Here is a 17912-nt window from a genome sequence, read left to right on the forward strand (position 1 = left end):
TTACAGTATATTTTAAGCAGCAAAGAAAACATGCAAGTCAGTGAGCTTCTATGTTCCAACACTGTCTTCCCTCTAATAAATATTGATGCCTCTCTTCCTGAACCTTCCGTCCCTGAGGATTTTTCTGTGCAGAGCTCCTTCTAAATGAATGTTTATGGGTCACTTCTCTTGCTCTAGACTCCCACTGTAGAATTTCAACACAAACTGTTTTCTGAGGGAAAGAAGTCTTCAGGGGGGGCTCTCCTGTTCTAGAAACAAACACAAGGTTAAATGGGACAAAGAGGGAAAATGGGGAAGGGAGCAACAAAAGGAGGTAGAAAAAGGGAGCACAGTTCTGTTTTGTTTAAAGAAACAAAGTGATTCAAACTCATTTGCTTAGGAGCAGGTGGAGCTTCCCACAAAGGTAGAGAGAGAGGATGGGCGATAATTCCTACCTGCAGTAGAGAGAGAGGATGGGCGATAATTCCTACCTGCAGAAACATCCAAGAGAACTCCTTTTCTCCACACTAAAAGGATATGTTGGTCACACAGATTTTACTTATTGAAAGGCGGGGGGGCGGGGTGCTGACCATCCCAGGGGCTATTTTTCCAACATTCTCTCTGGCTTCTACCCTAGTGATCTAGGTTACCCTTTAGGCTGCCCCGAGATATAAATAGCATTCATTTCCTTTCTCAGGCCAGACAGCCTTTAATGCTTTGTTTCCTGGGTCCAGGGGAAAAAATACTCGCAGCACATCTCATTTGAAATTTGAGTTACTACAAAGCTGCCTCACTTTGAATCAACCATGGAAATAAGAAAACCACTTCAAAAGACCAAAATTTGTTTGTTATTACCACTTTGTTAAATCAGCCCAGAAGAGCCCCACTGGGACTTCTGAGTAGTTCTTTCCCTTCCCAGCGCATACCTCAGAATCTTCCAGAACACAGCTCCAGGTCTTTGCATGTGCCCAGGATGAAATGCAGGTGAATGTTTTACACAAGGCAAGGGATGAATATGGAGGCCTATGCAGGATCCCTCAAGGGGTTTTCTGGATAAGAACACCTTCACTTGCTGGATAGGAATAAGAAGGCATTTGTCCTTATTTCTTTTTAAGGAAAGAAAAAGTGCCACAGAGAAGGGCAAATAAGTGAAGAAGCAGAAAAGCCCCACCTGGGATAGCTACTTGTCTGAGGCCAGTGCAATGTCTTAGCCCAAGTGAATCAGATGAACAGGCTACCACTCCTCCAGCAGTCCACAACATTTCAACATCACATCCGTCAGACCCCTCTCGGTTAGACTGTCAGCTCCTTGAGGGAGCCCTGTTTCTCCTGAAGTGCATCAGGAGGAGCATTTTAAAGCAGCCTTTTGCCTCGGGTTGGTTCCTCAGGCTATCAGGAAGTGGGTATTTTGATCATATGCATATGGGAAGAACCAAATCCACTACCTGTTTCCCTTGGGGCCTGGACTATCCAGAACATCCAGAGGAGACCCAAAGAGTGACTCTCATCTGAGGCCAGAGCAACTCTGGAAACAGAGATCAGAGACAGAACCGGGGGCTTGGCGCCATCTCTTACCAATTTTAACATGAGCAACTTAGCAATTAATAGCATAACCCCACTTACTGTAGGTACTATGATAGGGTCAAACCATTTTAAACCAAAACTAAAAACAAAACCTTGACAATAATTCCTCACCAGCATGTGACTAGGTTTTGTTTTTTGAACGGAAACGAAAGATTCTGAGATCCCTTGCATTTATCACCCAGGGGCAGATAACTGGCTTCAGAGCTGTCCTGACTTCTCCCAGAAGACCTCACTCCACTTAGAGAATGAAGCACTCCGGCAACCTGGCGCTGGCACGCTGGCTGAGAAAACACAACCCACCTCTTTCTGTGGCCACTGGACCTGTTCTCAGTCGCAGGCTCTCACCAGTCCCAGCACCACAGCCCAGAATGTCATGGGAACCAAAGCAACAGCTGTCTCAAGATCAGTACTTCTAGTGAGAAGAGATAAGCCCAAGAAAGATGCAAACTATCAGCACCATCAGGCGCCTCAACTGTGCCTTGTGGCAGCTGCAATGAAGGAAAAGCATAAGCACGGAGGAAGTCCTTAGCTCACCCAATTTCCTCTCATTTTACAAACTTTGTGCAACATGCCATCCCCACCCTCCTTGCCCCAGCCCCTCATAGTTTCCAAGCCTTATAAGAGCAAGCGGAGTGCTGCCCCACACTTAACACAGCTACTTGACTGACTCTTCATCTTTCGCAAATGGCTGAGAAAAGGGGCACGAATGGGTACCAGTGGTCATGCCAAAGCTCACACATAACTGGAGCCGCATGGGCACACCCAAGAGAAAAACATACCAAAGAGCCCTTGCAGAAAATCCAGGAGCTGGACAGAAAATCCAGGTCTGCAGGTCCTCCCAAAGCACCAGACTGACGCACGCTTCAGCCCTGGGCCTCTCGCTTTCCAAAAAACCACCTCCTGCTCAACAATTGGCCTTTTGTGCTGCACAACATTCCCCAGTAAGGGCTCGGTTTAAAAAAATCTAGTCCCTTTCACCTGTAACCTCATCCTGGCCTGCCGTCCCAGGGTGGACAGGGCCCTCTTGGACTCCAGGTCTGTGCACAGCCCCATCTATCACACGGGCCGAAGACAGACAAGAGAGCCAGGCAGCCCCAATACACACACCCTTCCTTGCCCAAAGCAAGGCACCGTCAAAGCGAGCGCACCCCCAACACAAGCCAAACACGGAAGGTCAGGATGGAGAAACTGAGGCTCAGAGAGGGGCAGCGACTGGCCCCAAGTCACACAGCGAGTCAGGAACGGAGTTTTACTACAACCCCAGCCTCCAGATTCCTGAGTACCACACAGCCATCCGCCTGCCCTCACCACGCCGGCTAAGAATAACATCCCCACGGAACTTCAGTCCAGCGTCCCCGCCTCCTAAGGGCCAGGACCTTAGTCTTTGCCCCGTGCGTCCACCCGCCAAACCGCAGACCGTGCCCATCCGCGGGCCGGGCCCGCCGCCGGCCCCCGCCCAGAGCCCCAGCCCAGTCACCCACGGCCCTCCAAAGACCTGCAGAGTCGCAGTCCCGAGAGCCGGCGGCGGCAGACATTTCCCTGCCTGCTTCTTCAAGCTCTTCATCACGCCGCCCGCACCGCCCCACCCGCTCTGCCCCCAGAGGGGCCCACCCCGCGTGTCACCTCCGCCAATCGAAGGCCCGGCTTCCCCATAGCCCCGCCCCCAAACAGAAAGGAGCTCGCCCCCGTAGCCATACTTTCTCCAATCCCCACCACCCGTTTCGAGACGGATACCTGCCTCCGCCAATCCCGGCGCACGGCGGCCCGGTGCCTGGAGGCGAGTTCCAACCGAGCGGCGTGGGCGGCTCGGGCTCCGGCCGGGTGCACCTGTATTGAGACAGCCACAGGAACTCAGGATCCGGAGTCGCATGGTCGAAACCTGTGGCGGGGACATGGAGGGAGTGCTGAGCCATGGGCTTGAAGGGCCGGTTCCACCTCTGTATGCCGGTGAGCAAATCGCTCAGCCTCCCGGGAGTCTCTAAGCCTGTCATGTTGCATAAATGCAATAATAAATGTGAAAACAAAAGTAACCTTACAGGCTAGACCCGCGCCACTCCTCCGTGATAACTATGTGCCAGTGTCTGTGCTTCATATGTGTATCTCTCCTTAATCCTCACAGCTAACTTCAGGAGGTAGGGAACTATTATCCCATGGCAGAGGAGCTCAGAGACTTTAAGGTCGCGACGTGGGAATTCAAATAGCTGTCAGGAGTAGGGAGTGGGTTGGTGCTTTTATTGCCCATAATCTCCGTCAGCAACTTGTAAACTACTCCAAATAAACACACACTCTAAGTGAAAGCAGTGTGCTTGCTATGGGATATGCCTTCAAGACAAGTCCTCTCAAAGACAAGTCCTCGGGTTCCCCCTTAACCAGACTGCCACTCCTTCCTAGAAATTCTTGAGTGGTTCTGCCTCTCACTCAAACCCAGGTCTGTCTGAGCCGCAAACGCTATGCTCTTCTGCCTGCTCTTGTAAAACTGCATGAACCTGACCGAACTGAATTGGATTTGCAAGGGTATCATAAATGAAGAAATTTGGGTTCCAGGCCCCAGTGTGGCACCGCCAGACACAACCTTTAAATTCTTTTCAGCATTAACATACTGTTAACCCATCCTGGTCCTCATCTGATCCTCACAAAATTCTTGTAGTAGGGAAGGCAGGTTCATATCTCACCATTGTACAAATGATAAAGCCAAGCCCTAAGAAAATAAAATATATTGTTCACGTTCACAACTAGGAAGTGGCAGAGCTGGGATCTGAATTGAAATCTCTGGACCCGGTGGGCATGAGTTAGAACCTGGGGTTCCAAACCTTGTCATATTACTTCAATTGATGAATGACCTTGGATAAGTTACTTACCTTCTCTGTGTCAGTTTACTCATCTGTAAAACAGGATATCTACTCTTTAATATTGCTCAAAAGACAGAACAGGAGAACACGGTTGGTGTGCATTGTCTAGATGTCTAGAAAAATGTGTGGGACATAGTAGGTGCTCATTTCGGGTTAGCTACTTCTTTTCTCTAACTGTGGTCTCTTGACCAAGGTACTTCTACTCCCTGGCCTTTTGTGCTGCACGTTACCCACCAAGGACTGGGTGGAGAAAACCTATTTCCTTTCACCTTTCACCTCACACCTCATCCTGGACTCCAGTCCCTTTATCTGTAAAATGCAAGGGTTGGACTGGTAGACACCCAAGAGCCTTCAGCATAGTGAGAGTCCCCTCTCACCCGGGCCCCTCCCTGAGGAAGTCCACATCGGGACGACTGCTCAGAGAAGAACTTGATTCAGTGCAGGTTCTTGCTGGTTGTCACAAGTGTGGGCCCCAGAAGGCAGAGCAGGGAAGACAACCGATAGACACACACACAAGCCTAAAAGAGGGAAGTCATCCTTGATTCCTCTCTCTGCATCCTCACAGCTGGCCTCAAGCTTGTTCTTCCATTCAACACATATCCATGAAGTATCTACTAGGCGCCAGGCACTGTCCTAACCACTGGGGGTAAAGATGTGAACACAACCCAAACTCACTGCCCCTGCGGCACCTTCATTCCTTCAGTTTGAGGTCGCCAGTGCACCCTCTCCTCCCCATCCCTATTACCAGGCCCTAGCTTGAGCCTCAGTTTTGTGGTTTTGTTTTTTTTAAGATTTATTTATTTGAGGGGGGAGGGGCAGAGGGAGAGAAAATCTTAAGGAGACTCCACACTGAGTGTGGAGCCCGACCTGGGGCTTGATCCCACAACCCTGAGGATCACGACCTGAGCTGAAATCCAAAAGCCAGGCACTCAACTGACTGAGCTACCCAGCGCCCCTCCAAGCCTAAGTTTTTAGGCCTCAACCCTTGCAATACACTTCCATTGACCTCCCTGCCCCAGGCTCTCCCCCTTTGGCACCAGTTGCCAGAGGAACTTTTCCTATGTGCATATCTACCTTGTCATTCCTTTGTTTAAAACTCCTACAGCTGGGGCGCCTGGGTGGCTCAGTCGGTTAAGCGACTGCCTTCGGCTCAGGTCATGATCCTGGAGTCCCGGGATCGAGTCCCGCATCAGGCTCCCTGCTCGGCGGGGAGTCCGCTTCTCCCTCCAACCCTTCCCCCTCTCATGTGCTCTATCTCTCATTCTCGCTCTCTCAAATAATAAATACAAATCTTTAAAAAAAAAACAAAACTCCTACAGCTGGGCGCCTGGGTGGCTCAGTTGGTTAAGCGACTGCCTTCGGCTCAGGTCATGATCCTGGAGTCCTGGGATCGAGTCCCGTATCGTGCTCCCTGCTTGGCAGGGAGTCTGTTTCTCCCTCTGACCCTCCCCCCCTCATGTGCTCTCTCTCTCTCTCATTCTTTCTCTCAAATAAATAAATAAAATCTTTAAAAAATAATAATAATAAAAATTAAAAAAATAAAACTCCTACAGCTCCCCACGAGCTGAAGGGCAAAGTCCAAGACCCTTCCTGAGCTGTCTTTGCCGGCCTCTCCTGGCTCAGCTCCTTCCATACCTTCCTACCCCAAGTTCACTCCCACCCAACAACCTGCTCTTCCTTCTTGCAGCCCTTTCCCCCTTATTGCCTGCCTGGGAAAAACCTCATTCATCTTTCAGCTCTCAGCTTACACATCACCTCCCCCGAAGGCTTTCTTCACAGAGCCGTTTATATGGGATAGGGTGGCATAAGCTTAGGAAGCACTTGTAAAAGATTCTGCATCAAAACACAGGAGCTCGGGGCACCTGGGTGGCTCAGTCAGTTAAGTGTCTGACTTGGGCTCAGGTCATGATCCCAGGGTCATGGGATGGAGCCCCGCATGGAGCCCCGCATTGGGCTTCGGCTTCGTGCTCAGTGGGGAGTTTGCTGGTCCCTTGTCCCTCTCCCTCCGTTCCTCCTACCCCTTACCCCCTCCCCCTGCTCGTGCTCTCTCTCTCTCTCTCAAATAAATAAATAAAACCTGTAAAACAAACAAACAAGCAAACAAAACCAATAAGAGCTCAAGCTCTGGAGGAGACTATCTAGTCCTGTCTTATCCTGGCTCCGTGGGTTTACCAGCTGTGACCTCAAGCAAGACACTTAACCTCTCTGAGCCTCAGGTTGCTGATCTGTAAAATGGAGAGGTTGCTGATACCTACCTTGGAAGGCTGAAGTAAGGAAAACGATATGATGTGTGAAAAGTTCCTAGAACGGGGTCAAACACACACTGCGTCAACAATGAATGTTAGCTAAGTTATGGACCCTCTTGTACAGAAGGAAGAAACAGTTTCTGAGCTCCTACTATGTGCTGGGCACTCTCACATATATTATGGCATTTAACCCTCACAACTCCATGAGGAAGATATTCTTTACATACACAAGTCTACAAGCCAAGGTTCAGAGAGGTAAGGTGGTTTGCCCCAAGTCACACACAGCTAGGGATCGGCAAAGATAGGTTTCAAAGGCACGGGGCTGTGTAGCTTCAAGGTCCATGCTCTTTGCTTGTTTACTACTGTTATCCCTCGTACATCTACTAATAATAATCGTAAGATGAGTTATCCTTATTCGTTGAAGCTCTGGAGACAAATCTCCCCCTGCTCATAGAATAAACTTTAAACCCCTTAACCAGGCATTCAAGGCTCTGTAATCTTGTTTCTACTTCCTTTTCCCACATATGCCAGGTTGCACCCGAAGCCAGTCTCCTTCCTGGCACACCAGGTAGCTAAGTTGGAGCCCCCTGGAGGTTCAGTCTCCGTGGTGAGACCACGATGGAAGGGAGGCAGCCCCTGCCCCATTCCCACAGAGACGACGTGCTGGCTGGAAAGGAAACAAGGAACAGTGTTGGGTAACACCTAAGCCCAGCACCTGGTGGCTCGGAAACAAGGAACAGTGTTGGGTAACACCTAAGCCCAGCACCTGGTGGCTCGGATTTGCATGTTCTGTGGCTAATCCTCTGTTCTGCAAAAACTCTCTTTTACCTGCCTGGCTGAAATCCTGATCCCAACAAATTCTGCCCCAGAAGCCACTAACTTCTCACTGCTAAGCCAAAGCTAGACTCTTTCCTCAGCTGTAGTGGGAGAGAGAGCAGGGTTCAAGGGCAGGAGAGCCCATGTGCCAGACTTCTCTTGGTTCCATCTGTGGTTGCCAGAGACAGGAAAGATGGGCCTCTAGAAGCTACGGACCCTGCTAACTTGTACAAGACTCTACATCAGAATCACAGCCTACCCTGTGCAGCCCTGCCCAGAACCAGGAGGACAAAGGGGGCTCTGCTGGAGTTAAAACTCAGGTCTGGAAATGGGAAACCAGAAATGCAAACAGGTGGTTGGCTCGCAGCCTGAGGGCCCTGTGGCCTCAGGCCAGCAGGTTTGAGAGGGCACGGAAACTGTGGAGTGTGAGGCCAAAGGGTGGAAAGTCAACTGGCAGCAGGGTAGGTCAGTGCCCAGCCAACGCCCCCACCCCAGAGAACCTGGGGTCTTACCTACCTGGACAGGCCCTGGCAACTTCTTGGAGGAACATCCTGGTGTGTGAACCAAAGGGCAGCTGGAATATGAGGCTCAGCTCCGCTGTGTCCAGTTGGACGGTCACATCTGAGCCTGCACAGAGGAGGTGGGAATTGAGCCCTTGGCCTCCAGGAACCAAGTGCTAAGGCTCACGGCCCCAGAATGGAGATCCCAAGGCTCCTTCGGCCATAAAGCAGTTCACCCAAGGCTGCTACTGGGCTGTAAGGGAATCTCTGTACCCTGAGCTCCAAATGAACATCCTCCTCGCTCCACGGAGGGGGAGGACCAAGGTTCTAACAGTCAGGAAGCCTCGCCACAAGAGTCCTAGACGGGGCTGGGAGAGAACAAGTTCTCTAATGTGTGGTCTCTCCCTCCTTGAGCAGAAGGAAAAGCACATGGAGGCAGACAAGAGGGGCTGTCTGTCTGTCCATGATCCACCTGACTATTCCAGACATGAGCGAGGTCTGGGAATACCATGGTGAAGAGAATGGACACAGCCTGTCTGCTGGCTCATAGCATGACCCCAGCAGCCTGCGGGCTCATGGTGAGCACCCACAAATGTGCTGAACTAATGAGTGAATAGGAGCAATTCAGCACAGTCATCCAAGAGGGTGGGCTCCAGAGTCTGGATTCTGGGTTTGAAGCCTGGTTCCACCACTTACTAAGTTACTTAATTTCTCTGGGCCTCGGTTACCTCGTCCATAAAATAGGGATGAGAGCATTGATACCCTCATGGAATTGTGAGGAAAGCGGCGTATGATGCCTGTAAAGCTCTCAGCACAGTGCCTGGCACAAGACAACCAGGAATTAAACACTCACTTCTGTTGTTATTACCACCTCCACTACTACAGTCTAGCAAAGGAGATAAACATTAAACAAATTCACCACCAATATTTTACTCAACGTGAGTGACAGAGACCTGGCAAGGATGAGAAAAAGGAATGGGTATCAGTGAGGCTTGGACAATTTCAGGAGGCTCAACAGAAGCTTCCTGGAAAAAAGCAAAGTGTGAACTGAAGCCCTGAAGGATGAGTTGGCTAAGTGAAAGGAGGTGTGGGGGCTTTCAGAAAGAGGGAACAGCATGTGCAGGGGCTCGGTGGTGGGGGCGTGTCATGTTTGAGGTGATGGGAAGCATCCAGAGGATTCCAAGCACAGCAAGGAGGAGGAGAATGATGGAACCCAGGCCAGAGAGGTGGGCGGGCCTGGTTCTGCAGCATCGTGCTTGCCATGGGAAGGACATCAGTGTGCTCTCACTTCACACCATTCTTCTCTCTGCAGCTCCTCTACCCCCTGCCCCAGCTGGGACTCACACAGAAAGGACCACTCACCAAGAATGTAGAGTTCGCCTTCTGGGGACACTGTGGGGAGGGAAATGAAAGGGCCCTTAGCCATTGAGAACCCTAGCCCCTGCAAGGGCAGACGTGACCCAGGGACCCAGAGGAGAGGGAATCATACCGCCCAGCCCCTGTGGCACCTTCTTCCAGCGTAAAATCCCGTGAGACTGGCACTATCTGGTCCAAAGAGACATCGTCCCCCGTAATGGCCATCCTCCGGTGCATATACAGGAAGAGACTGAGGGCAGGAAGCAGCAGTGAAGACAGGGCCCACTGGCCGCCCCTCAGGCCCATCGTGGAGGCCTTGGGGGCTCACATTCCCTCCTTGGTCCCTAGGGTCATGCTGGGGGTGCCCAGCTATACACAATCCTCATGCCCTCTCGGTCCACGGTGCCCATCAGAGACCGCAATTCTGTGGATAGGTCCTCAAAGCTGAACATGTCTCATTTGGGGGGCACCCCTGCTTTGTGAGTAAAACACATGCATCATCTATCCATTGTGTGTGACAGCAACAGCACAACCCCAGCCACCCCCTGCCCTCTCTGACCACAGTTTTGCTATCTGTAAATTGAGGGTGGTGGATTAGAAAATGTCTCATGCCCCTCCCTCCCAGCTCTGAGATCGTGAGGTTCACTTTCTGACTCTGAGATCTTTGGTAAGTAGTCTTCCTTCTCTCTGCTTCTGTGTAATATGTAGGCATTACTAGCAACATTTATTGGGTACTTTCTATGTCCTTCACAGTGTTTGAAACGTTTTACATGTACGAACTCACTCTAATCTTAAATTTGGACAAACTGAAGTACAGGGGTTGCTTGCTCAAGATCACGTGGCTCGGGGGGCGCCTGAATGGCTCAGTCGGTTAAGCGTCGGACTCTTGATTTTGGCTCAGGGCGTGCTCTCAGAGATAGAACCCCGCATGGGGCCTTGTGGAGCCTGCTTCAGATTCTCTCTTTCCCTCCCCCTGCCCCTCCCCGCCCCATTCGCTCTCACACTCTCTTTCTAAAACAAAAAGAGAAAAAGGTCATGTGGCTCAGAAGTAATAAAATCTGGATTCGAACCCAGGCAGAAAGACCACATGACTCAAGATCTGGACAAGTACATTAAGTCATCTATGCCTGAGGAGTTTCTTCATCAGATGTTGAGGATTATATGAGCTAATACACATGATGAAGGGCTTAGAATATAGTGTTCAAACCATGTTAAGTGTCATTATTATAATTAATCTAGAAGACTTAGACTCTACCCCAGAGGGATGGCTGAAGCCCAGCTGGAGGGTACAGTGAAGAATAACCCCAAGGCCCGACAGGCAAGGACCAAACCCTCACTTACGCATGTTCCTGGCCACGTTTCCGGCGGTGGCGCACGAGTCCCAGGAGGCGGCTCTGCCTGCTTTCTCCCTCACACAGCACACCTTGTACTGCCTGCTGCCTAGGGTCAAGGGAAGCCAAAACGAAACCCCAGGCCAGGCCTCTGCCAACCCAGCCCAGCCCACCTTCCCTGCCCTTCTGTTGCTCATCCAGATTCACTGTGTGACCTTGGGCAAGTCACTTCACCTCTCTGATCCTTCCTTATCTGTGAAATGGGGATGATAACCCCCAACTTCACAGTAGGTTGGGAGGATAGCAGTATTTAAAGCACTGGGCAGAGTCCAGCACTGAGCAAGTACTTAGTAAATACTGGTTTCCTTCTCCCCTGATGGCACAGAGAGAGGGAGGAGAGCAGATAGACACATAGACGCGGTCCATTCCACTTCCCAGGGTCAGGGCGGGTGCCGGGGCTGGGAGCTCAGTGCTGGGAAGGATATGATGATGCAGTATTCCCCCTCAGCCAGGGTCTCCTGGATCGCCACAGACTGGTCCATGCTGGGCCCTGCTGGGCAGACACACCCTGGGGAGACAGCAGATAGGAGCCCCCTTTGGTCAACAAGTTACCCAGGAGGTGATGGAGCTGCCTCAGAGGGCTGGGGGGCAGGGAGGAGGGGCCCTGGTACAGGGAGAGGGTAGAGGAGGCCTGACCCTCCTCTTCCTCCTCCTTAGATGGGCCTCTTAGTTTCTAGGGAGAGGGGCCATCCCTTTGGCCCTGGAGGGATGTACAATTTGTTGTACCACCCTTTTTCTGGAAGGGCATCCAGTTGTTTCTGAGTGGGGTCCTGTCAACTAGTTGGAAGGTGGGGGTGCCTTGTCCCATTACTGGAGATGGAGACACGGTCCCACTGCCCCTGGGATAGGGCTCTGCCTCCCTTTTCGGGGATCAGTAGTAGTCCTGGTGGCCCCTCTCTGGGAGGTGTCCGTGGTGTGTCTGCATGGGTTTTGGGGGAAACGTCCTGTTCTCAGGAAGGGAGGTGTCTCATTCTGGACAAGGACCCCAGTCCTGTTCCTCTTTCCTTGGAGACAGAAAAAAACATCCCATTGCTCCTTGCCCGCCCCGCCCAGCAGGCCTCATTGCATCAGCCACAGGCCAGGGGGTGTCCAGTTTTGACAGTCGCAGGACAAGGGTCTCAGCCCTCAGTTTGCCCACTCCCTCCTGCCCAGACCTGCCTTGGCTTCCCTGCTCCGCACCTGCTCCCAGCCCCCTGCCATTGCCACCTACCTCCCGAGCTGTCACCGCTGGGTAGTGGGACACCGCGGCCCTGGCCGGCTAGTGACTACGTTTCCCGGCAGGCCCTGCGCCACAAGATGGTCAGCCAGGCTGCAAGTCCCAGCATGCCCGCACCAATCACGGGGGCGCTGGTGGGTGTGTGTGTGTGGCGGGGGGGGGGGGGGGGGGGGGGGGGGGGGAGGCTCCCCACCCCCATTAACTCTTTAGGTCCTGGGCTACGCTGGGCTCCCGATTCCAGAAAGGTTTTCTTAATGCCTTATCTAACTTCCACCCCAGCCCTCCAAGTCATGGGGCCAGAGCTCCTTGCCCAGGGCACGTAAGGAGGACGGCCACGTCTGCCTTAAGGGAAATAGGAATGCATTTTCATTTTCTCCTCTATTCCATCCTCAACTCTCATCCACGCTGGCCAGCTCTGGCCTTGACTGGAACGCTTTCTCCCCACAGAACTACCTTGTCCTAGCTTAAAGGAGAACAGCACTGTTGAAGAACCATCACCTCTGTTTCCCAGGGGGAGAAACTGAGGATCAGAGAGGTTAAACAGTGTGACCAAGGCCCTGCAGCTAGCAAGTGGCAAAACTGGGCTCAGCTGGTCTCGCTCCAGCTGCCGTGCATTGACCCTGCCACACACTGCCACCTTTCCTCCCTTCTCCCTGTGTGTGTGATGTGTGCATGAGGAGTGGGTGACGTGTGCATGACGGGAGCACCTGGTCCTGCCCGCCTTGTGGGACTGCTGGAAGACAATGAATGTGAGTGTGCTTTGCAAAGGGGTAACACTGTTCATGTGCACTGCCATGCAGAGACCCAATCCTCCCCCGCCCCAGGAGAGAGGACATGGGAGGGAACCCCTCAGCTCTCAAGACAGCCTATTGCTCTCAAGCCCCCTCCCCTGATTTACAGACTTCCTCCTTTTGGGCCTTGATTTCTGCATCTAAGATAAGGAGTTTGCCCCAGATGGACAAAAGGGGCCAGCTCTGATACGGGAGTCCAGGACCAGTCTCTCACCCTATTGGCTATGTCACTGTAAGCTGTAAGCTCCCTGAGGACGGGGCTATGTCTTTTCCATATCACCCCGCACAGTTTCTGGCACAGTCAGCCCTCAGAATGTGTTTACTGAATTAGTGAATTAATGAACTGTCCTAATGAATACACCTTCTCTTAAGCTTTGACCCAAACTAAAGGGTCAGTGCTGGGGAAGGAGTGGCCATTGTGACCTCAAACCGGTGCCACCTTCTCTTTCACTAAGCTGGGAGTTGCTGCCCTAATGGCCAGTCCAACTCTACCTATGTAAACATCCTCCAGAAACAGACGGCACCTTCTTCCCAATCTTCTCCTTTTGCCAGAAATCCACAACTCAAATGGAGTTCAAGTTTATTTGAATTTGATTTCAAAGTTACATGGGGGATGAGGAGAAAGTGAAGTGATTCAGACCCTTGGAGATAAAGGGGGTGGGGTCACCAGGAAAGCAGGGGAACCCCAATTCCAGCCCCACTCTTAATGATAAAAGCTGGGGAGGAAGGTCTGGGAAAAGTGGATGGGGCCAGACTTTGGAGTCCTCCCATTTGATGGGGGTCAGGAGGGAGGTTCTGTTCCTCCAGACGACCCCCAGCCTCTCCTTGAGACTGGGGCTGAGGCCCTGTCCCCTTGGAGGGCACCAAGTTCAGGCCCAGGCCCTGGGAGGGAGAAGTGAGGATCTTGGAACCTAGGCTGTGGACTCGACAAATCCTTTTCACTGAAGATACAGCTCCAGGAATCAGAGCCGGGGTGGTACTGGGGCTTGCAGGACCTTGCAGCTCCCTGGTTCTACTGGGCCCAGCTAGGGGAGTGGGAAGGGGACAGGGCAGAGTGGAGGAGCAGGAGCATGGCCCCAGCCATGGCCCAGCACAGGGGGCTCCTAGTGAAGATTCCCATTCAGCTGGAGGCCATTGCCTGAGGCTGAGGCTTGGTGGCACTCCTGGCAGCAGGGCTGAGCCACAGCCCCGGGACCCCCGGGGATCCCTGCCATGCAGTCCTGGCTGCAGCCCTCAGCATAGCCTGAGCTGGACAAGTTCAGCTGCAAGAACAGATGGGACCATTCATACTCCGCTTGCCCCTGCCCCCCACTCACCGAGGCAGAAAGTGTTAAGTGGGACTAGGGCTGAGCTGAACCTCCCTGGTCCCCCAGCTCCCTCCCCATGAGGTCAGCCAGCCAGTCCCCAGAGAACATACAGGGTGACCAGAAACAAGGAAGCATGTCATGGAGACTTGGAAAATCCCAGCTGCTGCCCTGGATTTGGTATAACGCAGAGCTGACAGGGTCAAGCTTGCTGGACCCTGGGCAGCCTGGCCCCCAGCAGCTCTAGCTCTAGCCAGAGCCGGCTGCTGACCTGCTCTATGCAGGTGCAAGGAGAAAGGCATGCAGTTCTGCAGAAGGGCAGCACTGCAATCTTTGGAGCACTCCCAGGGCTCACCTAAGTCCAAGCCCTTGGGGCACATGGTCACAGCTTTCTGCCCTTTGAAGCAGAAAGGGCAGGAGAAGGTGGCACAGATTTTCCCCTGCAAGAGAAAGTGGAGGGCAGGCTGAGGGGCAGGGAACTCTGTTCAGGCTGAACAGGGAGTGAATGCTGCACAGAAGCGGGGCTGAAGCCTCACGTGTCTGTCCGTCTGTCCTCTGGTCCGCTGGTCCGAGCCCCCACTCTGTCCCTGCCTCTGCCTCCCAGAGCAGGCAGGTGTGAAGGATCCACGTTCCTCTTGAGGGTCACCAGGAGTGTAGCGGGAAGCAGCTTATCCTCTGGGATGGTCAGGTGGCCTAGGCCTGGGAGCTGAGCAGGGCTGCCTGGGGAAGTGCGGTGACAGGTCCTTCTGCTGCAGGGAGTGGGGTGCGGTGGTAACCCCTCTGCAAAGTCCCAGCCACCCCCCCCAGAAATGGCTCGTGTTGGGGGTGGGACAATCACAACCTGAAACTCCCCACTGTGCTGCCACCCTGGACCAGCACCGTTTTGTGGGGGGGAAGTGCTGGTGTGGAGAGGGGGAAGGGGGGTGGGAGGGGGAATCTGGAGGGAGTAGGGAACCAAAGGTACAAATCTCAGACTTGGGGAGTGATGAGAGTAGATCTCAAAAGTAGGGGTCAGCCTGACCAGGCTCAAAGGTTAGGGTGTTGCTAGAGGCTGAGGGTTGGTGAAAACTGACCTCAGACTTGAGGGCCTTTCAAAGAGTGGGGTTCAGAGTTGGGGGCTAGTGGGTGGGCAAGGCTGGGGCTGGGGAGCAGTGGGGTGGGGCTCAGAGCTCACGGGGCCAATGGGAGGAGTGAGAGTCAGGGCAATGGAGGAGGGGCTCTGGCCCCAGGCTGGTGGGGCTGCTGAGCAGAGGCCAGCTCACTACGTGCCAAGCAGAGACAGCAGGCTGCCATCGCAGCCCTGCAGAGAGCAAGGGCTTGGGCTGGCGGCCCAGTTATTGGCCCACAGGCAAGGACTGGGACTGGTTTCATTTCCCGTCATAACTGAGGCTGCACTGGGCCGTGTAGTGGGCAGCATTGAGTCGAATCAGCTGGAAGAGAGTGGCCAGAGTCTGGGAGGAGCAGGGATGGCCAGTCCTGGACCAAGCTCAACCCTCTGCCCCAACCCCAACCACTGACTCCTCTCCCCCGTCAGCATCTCTCTCCCAGGACCTTACCGCACGCAAGGGCAGCAGCAGCCCCACCGGGCCCCTCACCTTCGCTGCCATGCTCCCTGTGCTCTGCTGTTTGGAGAACTTTGCCTCCCTGGTAGCACATCTCTCTGAAGCAGTAGAAGCTATGCATATCTGTGGACAGGTTTGAACACTGTGGCCCCATTTCCATGGGATGAAGGCATCAGGAGGCTCTCTCCTCCTGGATAGGAGCAGGGGTCAGCTGACTTCACTCCAGGTTCTGGGCTACCAGTTAAGACCAGCAGGAGAGGAGGAGGAGGAAAGAGGGGACCCACTGCAGGGAGCAACCAGCTGAAGGGCCACAGGTCAAGGAAAGGTCAAGTGAAAGAGGTCATGAGGTCAGAGAAAAGGAGGGGCAGTCCCAGGGTCCAGCAACAGTCATGAGTTAGGGTTGGTCAGAGTCCAGGAAGGGCTGGGGTCCCCGGGCTGAGGACAGCTACTGCTGAGCAAAGCCGCCCCATGGCTACTGTTGGCCACAGACTGCTTCTGCCGAGGTGCTGCAGGAGCCAGAGAGCGAAGGACCCAGCTGAGGGCTGCACAAACGGGGCAGTGCTCGGGATCCAAGGTGCTGACATGAGGCTTGGCAGTAGGGGCCACGTCTCTCTGTGCCCTCACCCCTTCTAATTTTGTTTTCCTTTTGTAAGTAATCTCTACTCCCAACATGGGGCTCGAACTCACAACCTTGAGATCAACAGTCACATGTTCTAGGTACTAAGCCAGCCAGGTGCCCCTACCTTCACCTCTTCTTACCACCAGGCGCCTCAGCCCCTCTGTTGCTCCCTCCCGTCCCAACACCACAAGCAAGAAGTTCTCCCATCAACACCTCTCCAAGGGGAACTGTTTCCAAAGGTGAACAGGTTAAGAGAAGGGCCCAGAGGCTCTCCAGAAGTCTGTGTCCGTGTGAAAGGAAGGGCCTCCCACGTGAACCTTTTTTCCTCCTCCCTGGTTTGGGTAGATGAGGCTGGAGGGACAACTCAAGAGTGTGAGGGGGCCAGACACTCAGCAGAATCAGAAAGCCTGGCTGGTTAGCTCCTAATCTGCATTACTTTCGGTTCTTGCCCATCTACTTTAATCTGTACACCTCTCCATGGCTAGAGAGAATATTCCCAATATTCCCTGTGCCCCACCACTCTCCCAGCCATTGACCTACCTGCACACCTGAAGCTATGGAGGGCAGGGAGCACGTGTGCATGATGCAGCCCCCGGAATCACTTGTCAGCTCTGGGAATTCCTTCCAACAGTGCCGCCACTGCGGACACAGGGGCCACAGACAAAAGAAGGAAGCACAGCCGGGGCGCCTGGGTGGCTCAGTCGTTAAGCATCTGCCTTCGGCTCAGGTCATGATCTCAGCATCCTGGGTTCGAGCCCCACATCAGGCTCCCTGCTCAGCGGGAAGCCTGCTTCTCCCTCTCCTTCTCTTGCTGCTTCTGTTCCCTCTCTCTCTGTCCAATAAATAAATAAAGTCTTAAAAAAAAAAAAAAAAAAAGAAGGAAGCACAGCCAAAGGATGTCCAGACTATAGCTGGAGGGAGAAATTAAAGCCAATTGGTAGCATGGGCAGACTGAAGGACCCCCATCCCAAGGTCCTGCTGGGACAGGCCTCTTTGTGTAGATCAGAAACCTGGCAGGTAGAGAGATCAGAAACTCGGGAATGACAGGAAGGAGGGGAGGCCGTGTCCTTCCAGAACCCACCTGGAATGGGAGAACTCAGGCTGGCTGGTAGTAGAAAGGGTGGTGTGCGGGGAGAGACCACAGGTCCTTTCCCACCATGAGAACTCTGAGGTGAGGCTGCCAGCAGGATCTGAACAATGAGGGGTAGCCATCGTCCCAAGGATAAAATAATGCAGAGGGAGGAGAAAAATCCCAGAACTATGTCTGCTCCTCACTTCCCCAACACATTGGTTATGTTTAGGGTACTCTTCTTTGTGAAGCCTTCCAGCTCAAGTTGACCCCAGGGAACAGAAAGAAAGTGGAGGAAAGGGATGGCCAGTTGTGTCTGGACACAGATCAATGATGGGCTTTCCTCTCAGAGGTGGGACTGAGGAGACTCCTGTTTCTGGGAGTTTCAGCCAGGATCAGCCTCTGGGTTCAGCAGGACCAGTCTGGCGGACAACCCCAGGAATGACTCCTCGGCAGCTTCCTGCCTGGACTTCCTTCTCTGATGAGCAGCCTTCCTCCTTGAAGAGGGAGCTGTCACCTGTTCTCAGCAGGAAGCACCTTGGTCTCCACCAGGAAGTGGAGGTTTGGACTCCATGTCTAAGGGAGAGATTCTTATAAGACTCAGGAACCAAGAATGGACCTCTGGGCATT

The 17912-nt window shown here is 53.2% G+C and overlaps 1 protein-coding gene across 1 annotated transcript in view; it reads right to left on the reverse strand.

Moving 5' to 3' along the window:
- Positions 1–11997, reverse strand: part of INPP5B (inositol polyphosphate-5-phosphatase B) — a 47021-nt gene extending 35024 nt beyond the window's left edge. The window contains 9 exon segments of the mRNA XM_027622022.2: positions 3059–3146; positions 3148–3257; positions 3260–3442; positions 7991–8101; positions 9337–9366; positions 9483–9580; positions 10672–10763; positions 11147–11229; positions 11932–11997. Of these exon segments, the coding sequence (XP_027477823.2) occupies positions 3059–3146; positions 3148–3257; positions 3260–3442; positions 7991–8101; positions 9337–9366; positions 9483–9580; positions 10672–10763; positions 11147–11203 (769 nt within the window). The 5' untranslated portion in view covers positions 11204–11229; positions 11932–11997.
- Positions 11998–17912: the final 5915 nt, after the last annotated feature.

This window comes from Zalophus californianus, chromosome 4, assembly GCF_009762305.2.
Source record: "Zalophus californianus isolate mZalCal1 chromosome 4, mZalCal1.pri.v2, whole genome shotgun sequence".
Taxonomy (NCBI): domain Eukaryota; kingdom Metazoa; phylum Chordata; class Mammalia; order Carnivora; family Otariidae; genus Zalophus; species Zalophus californianus.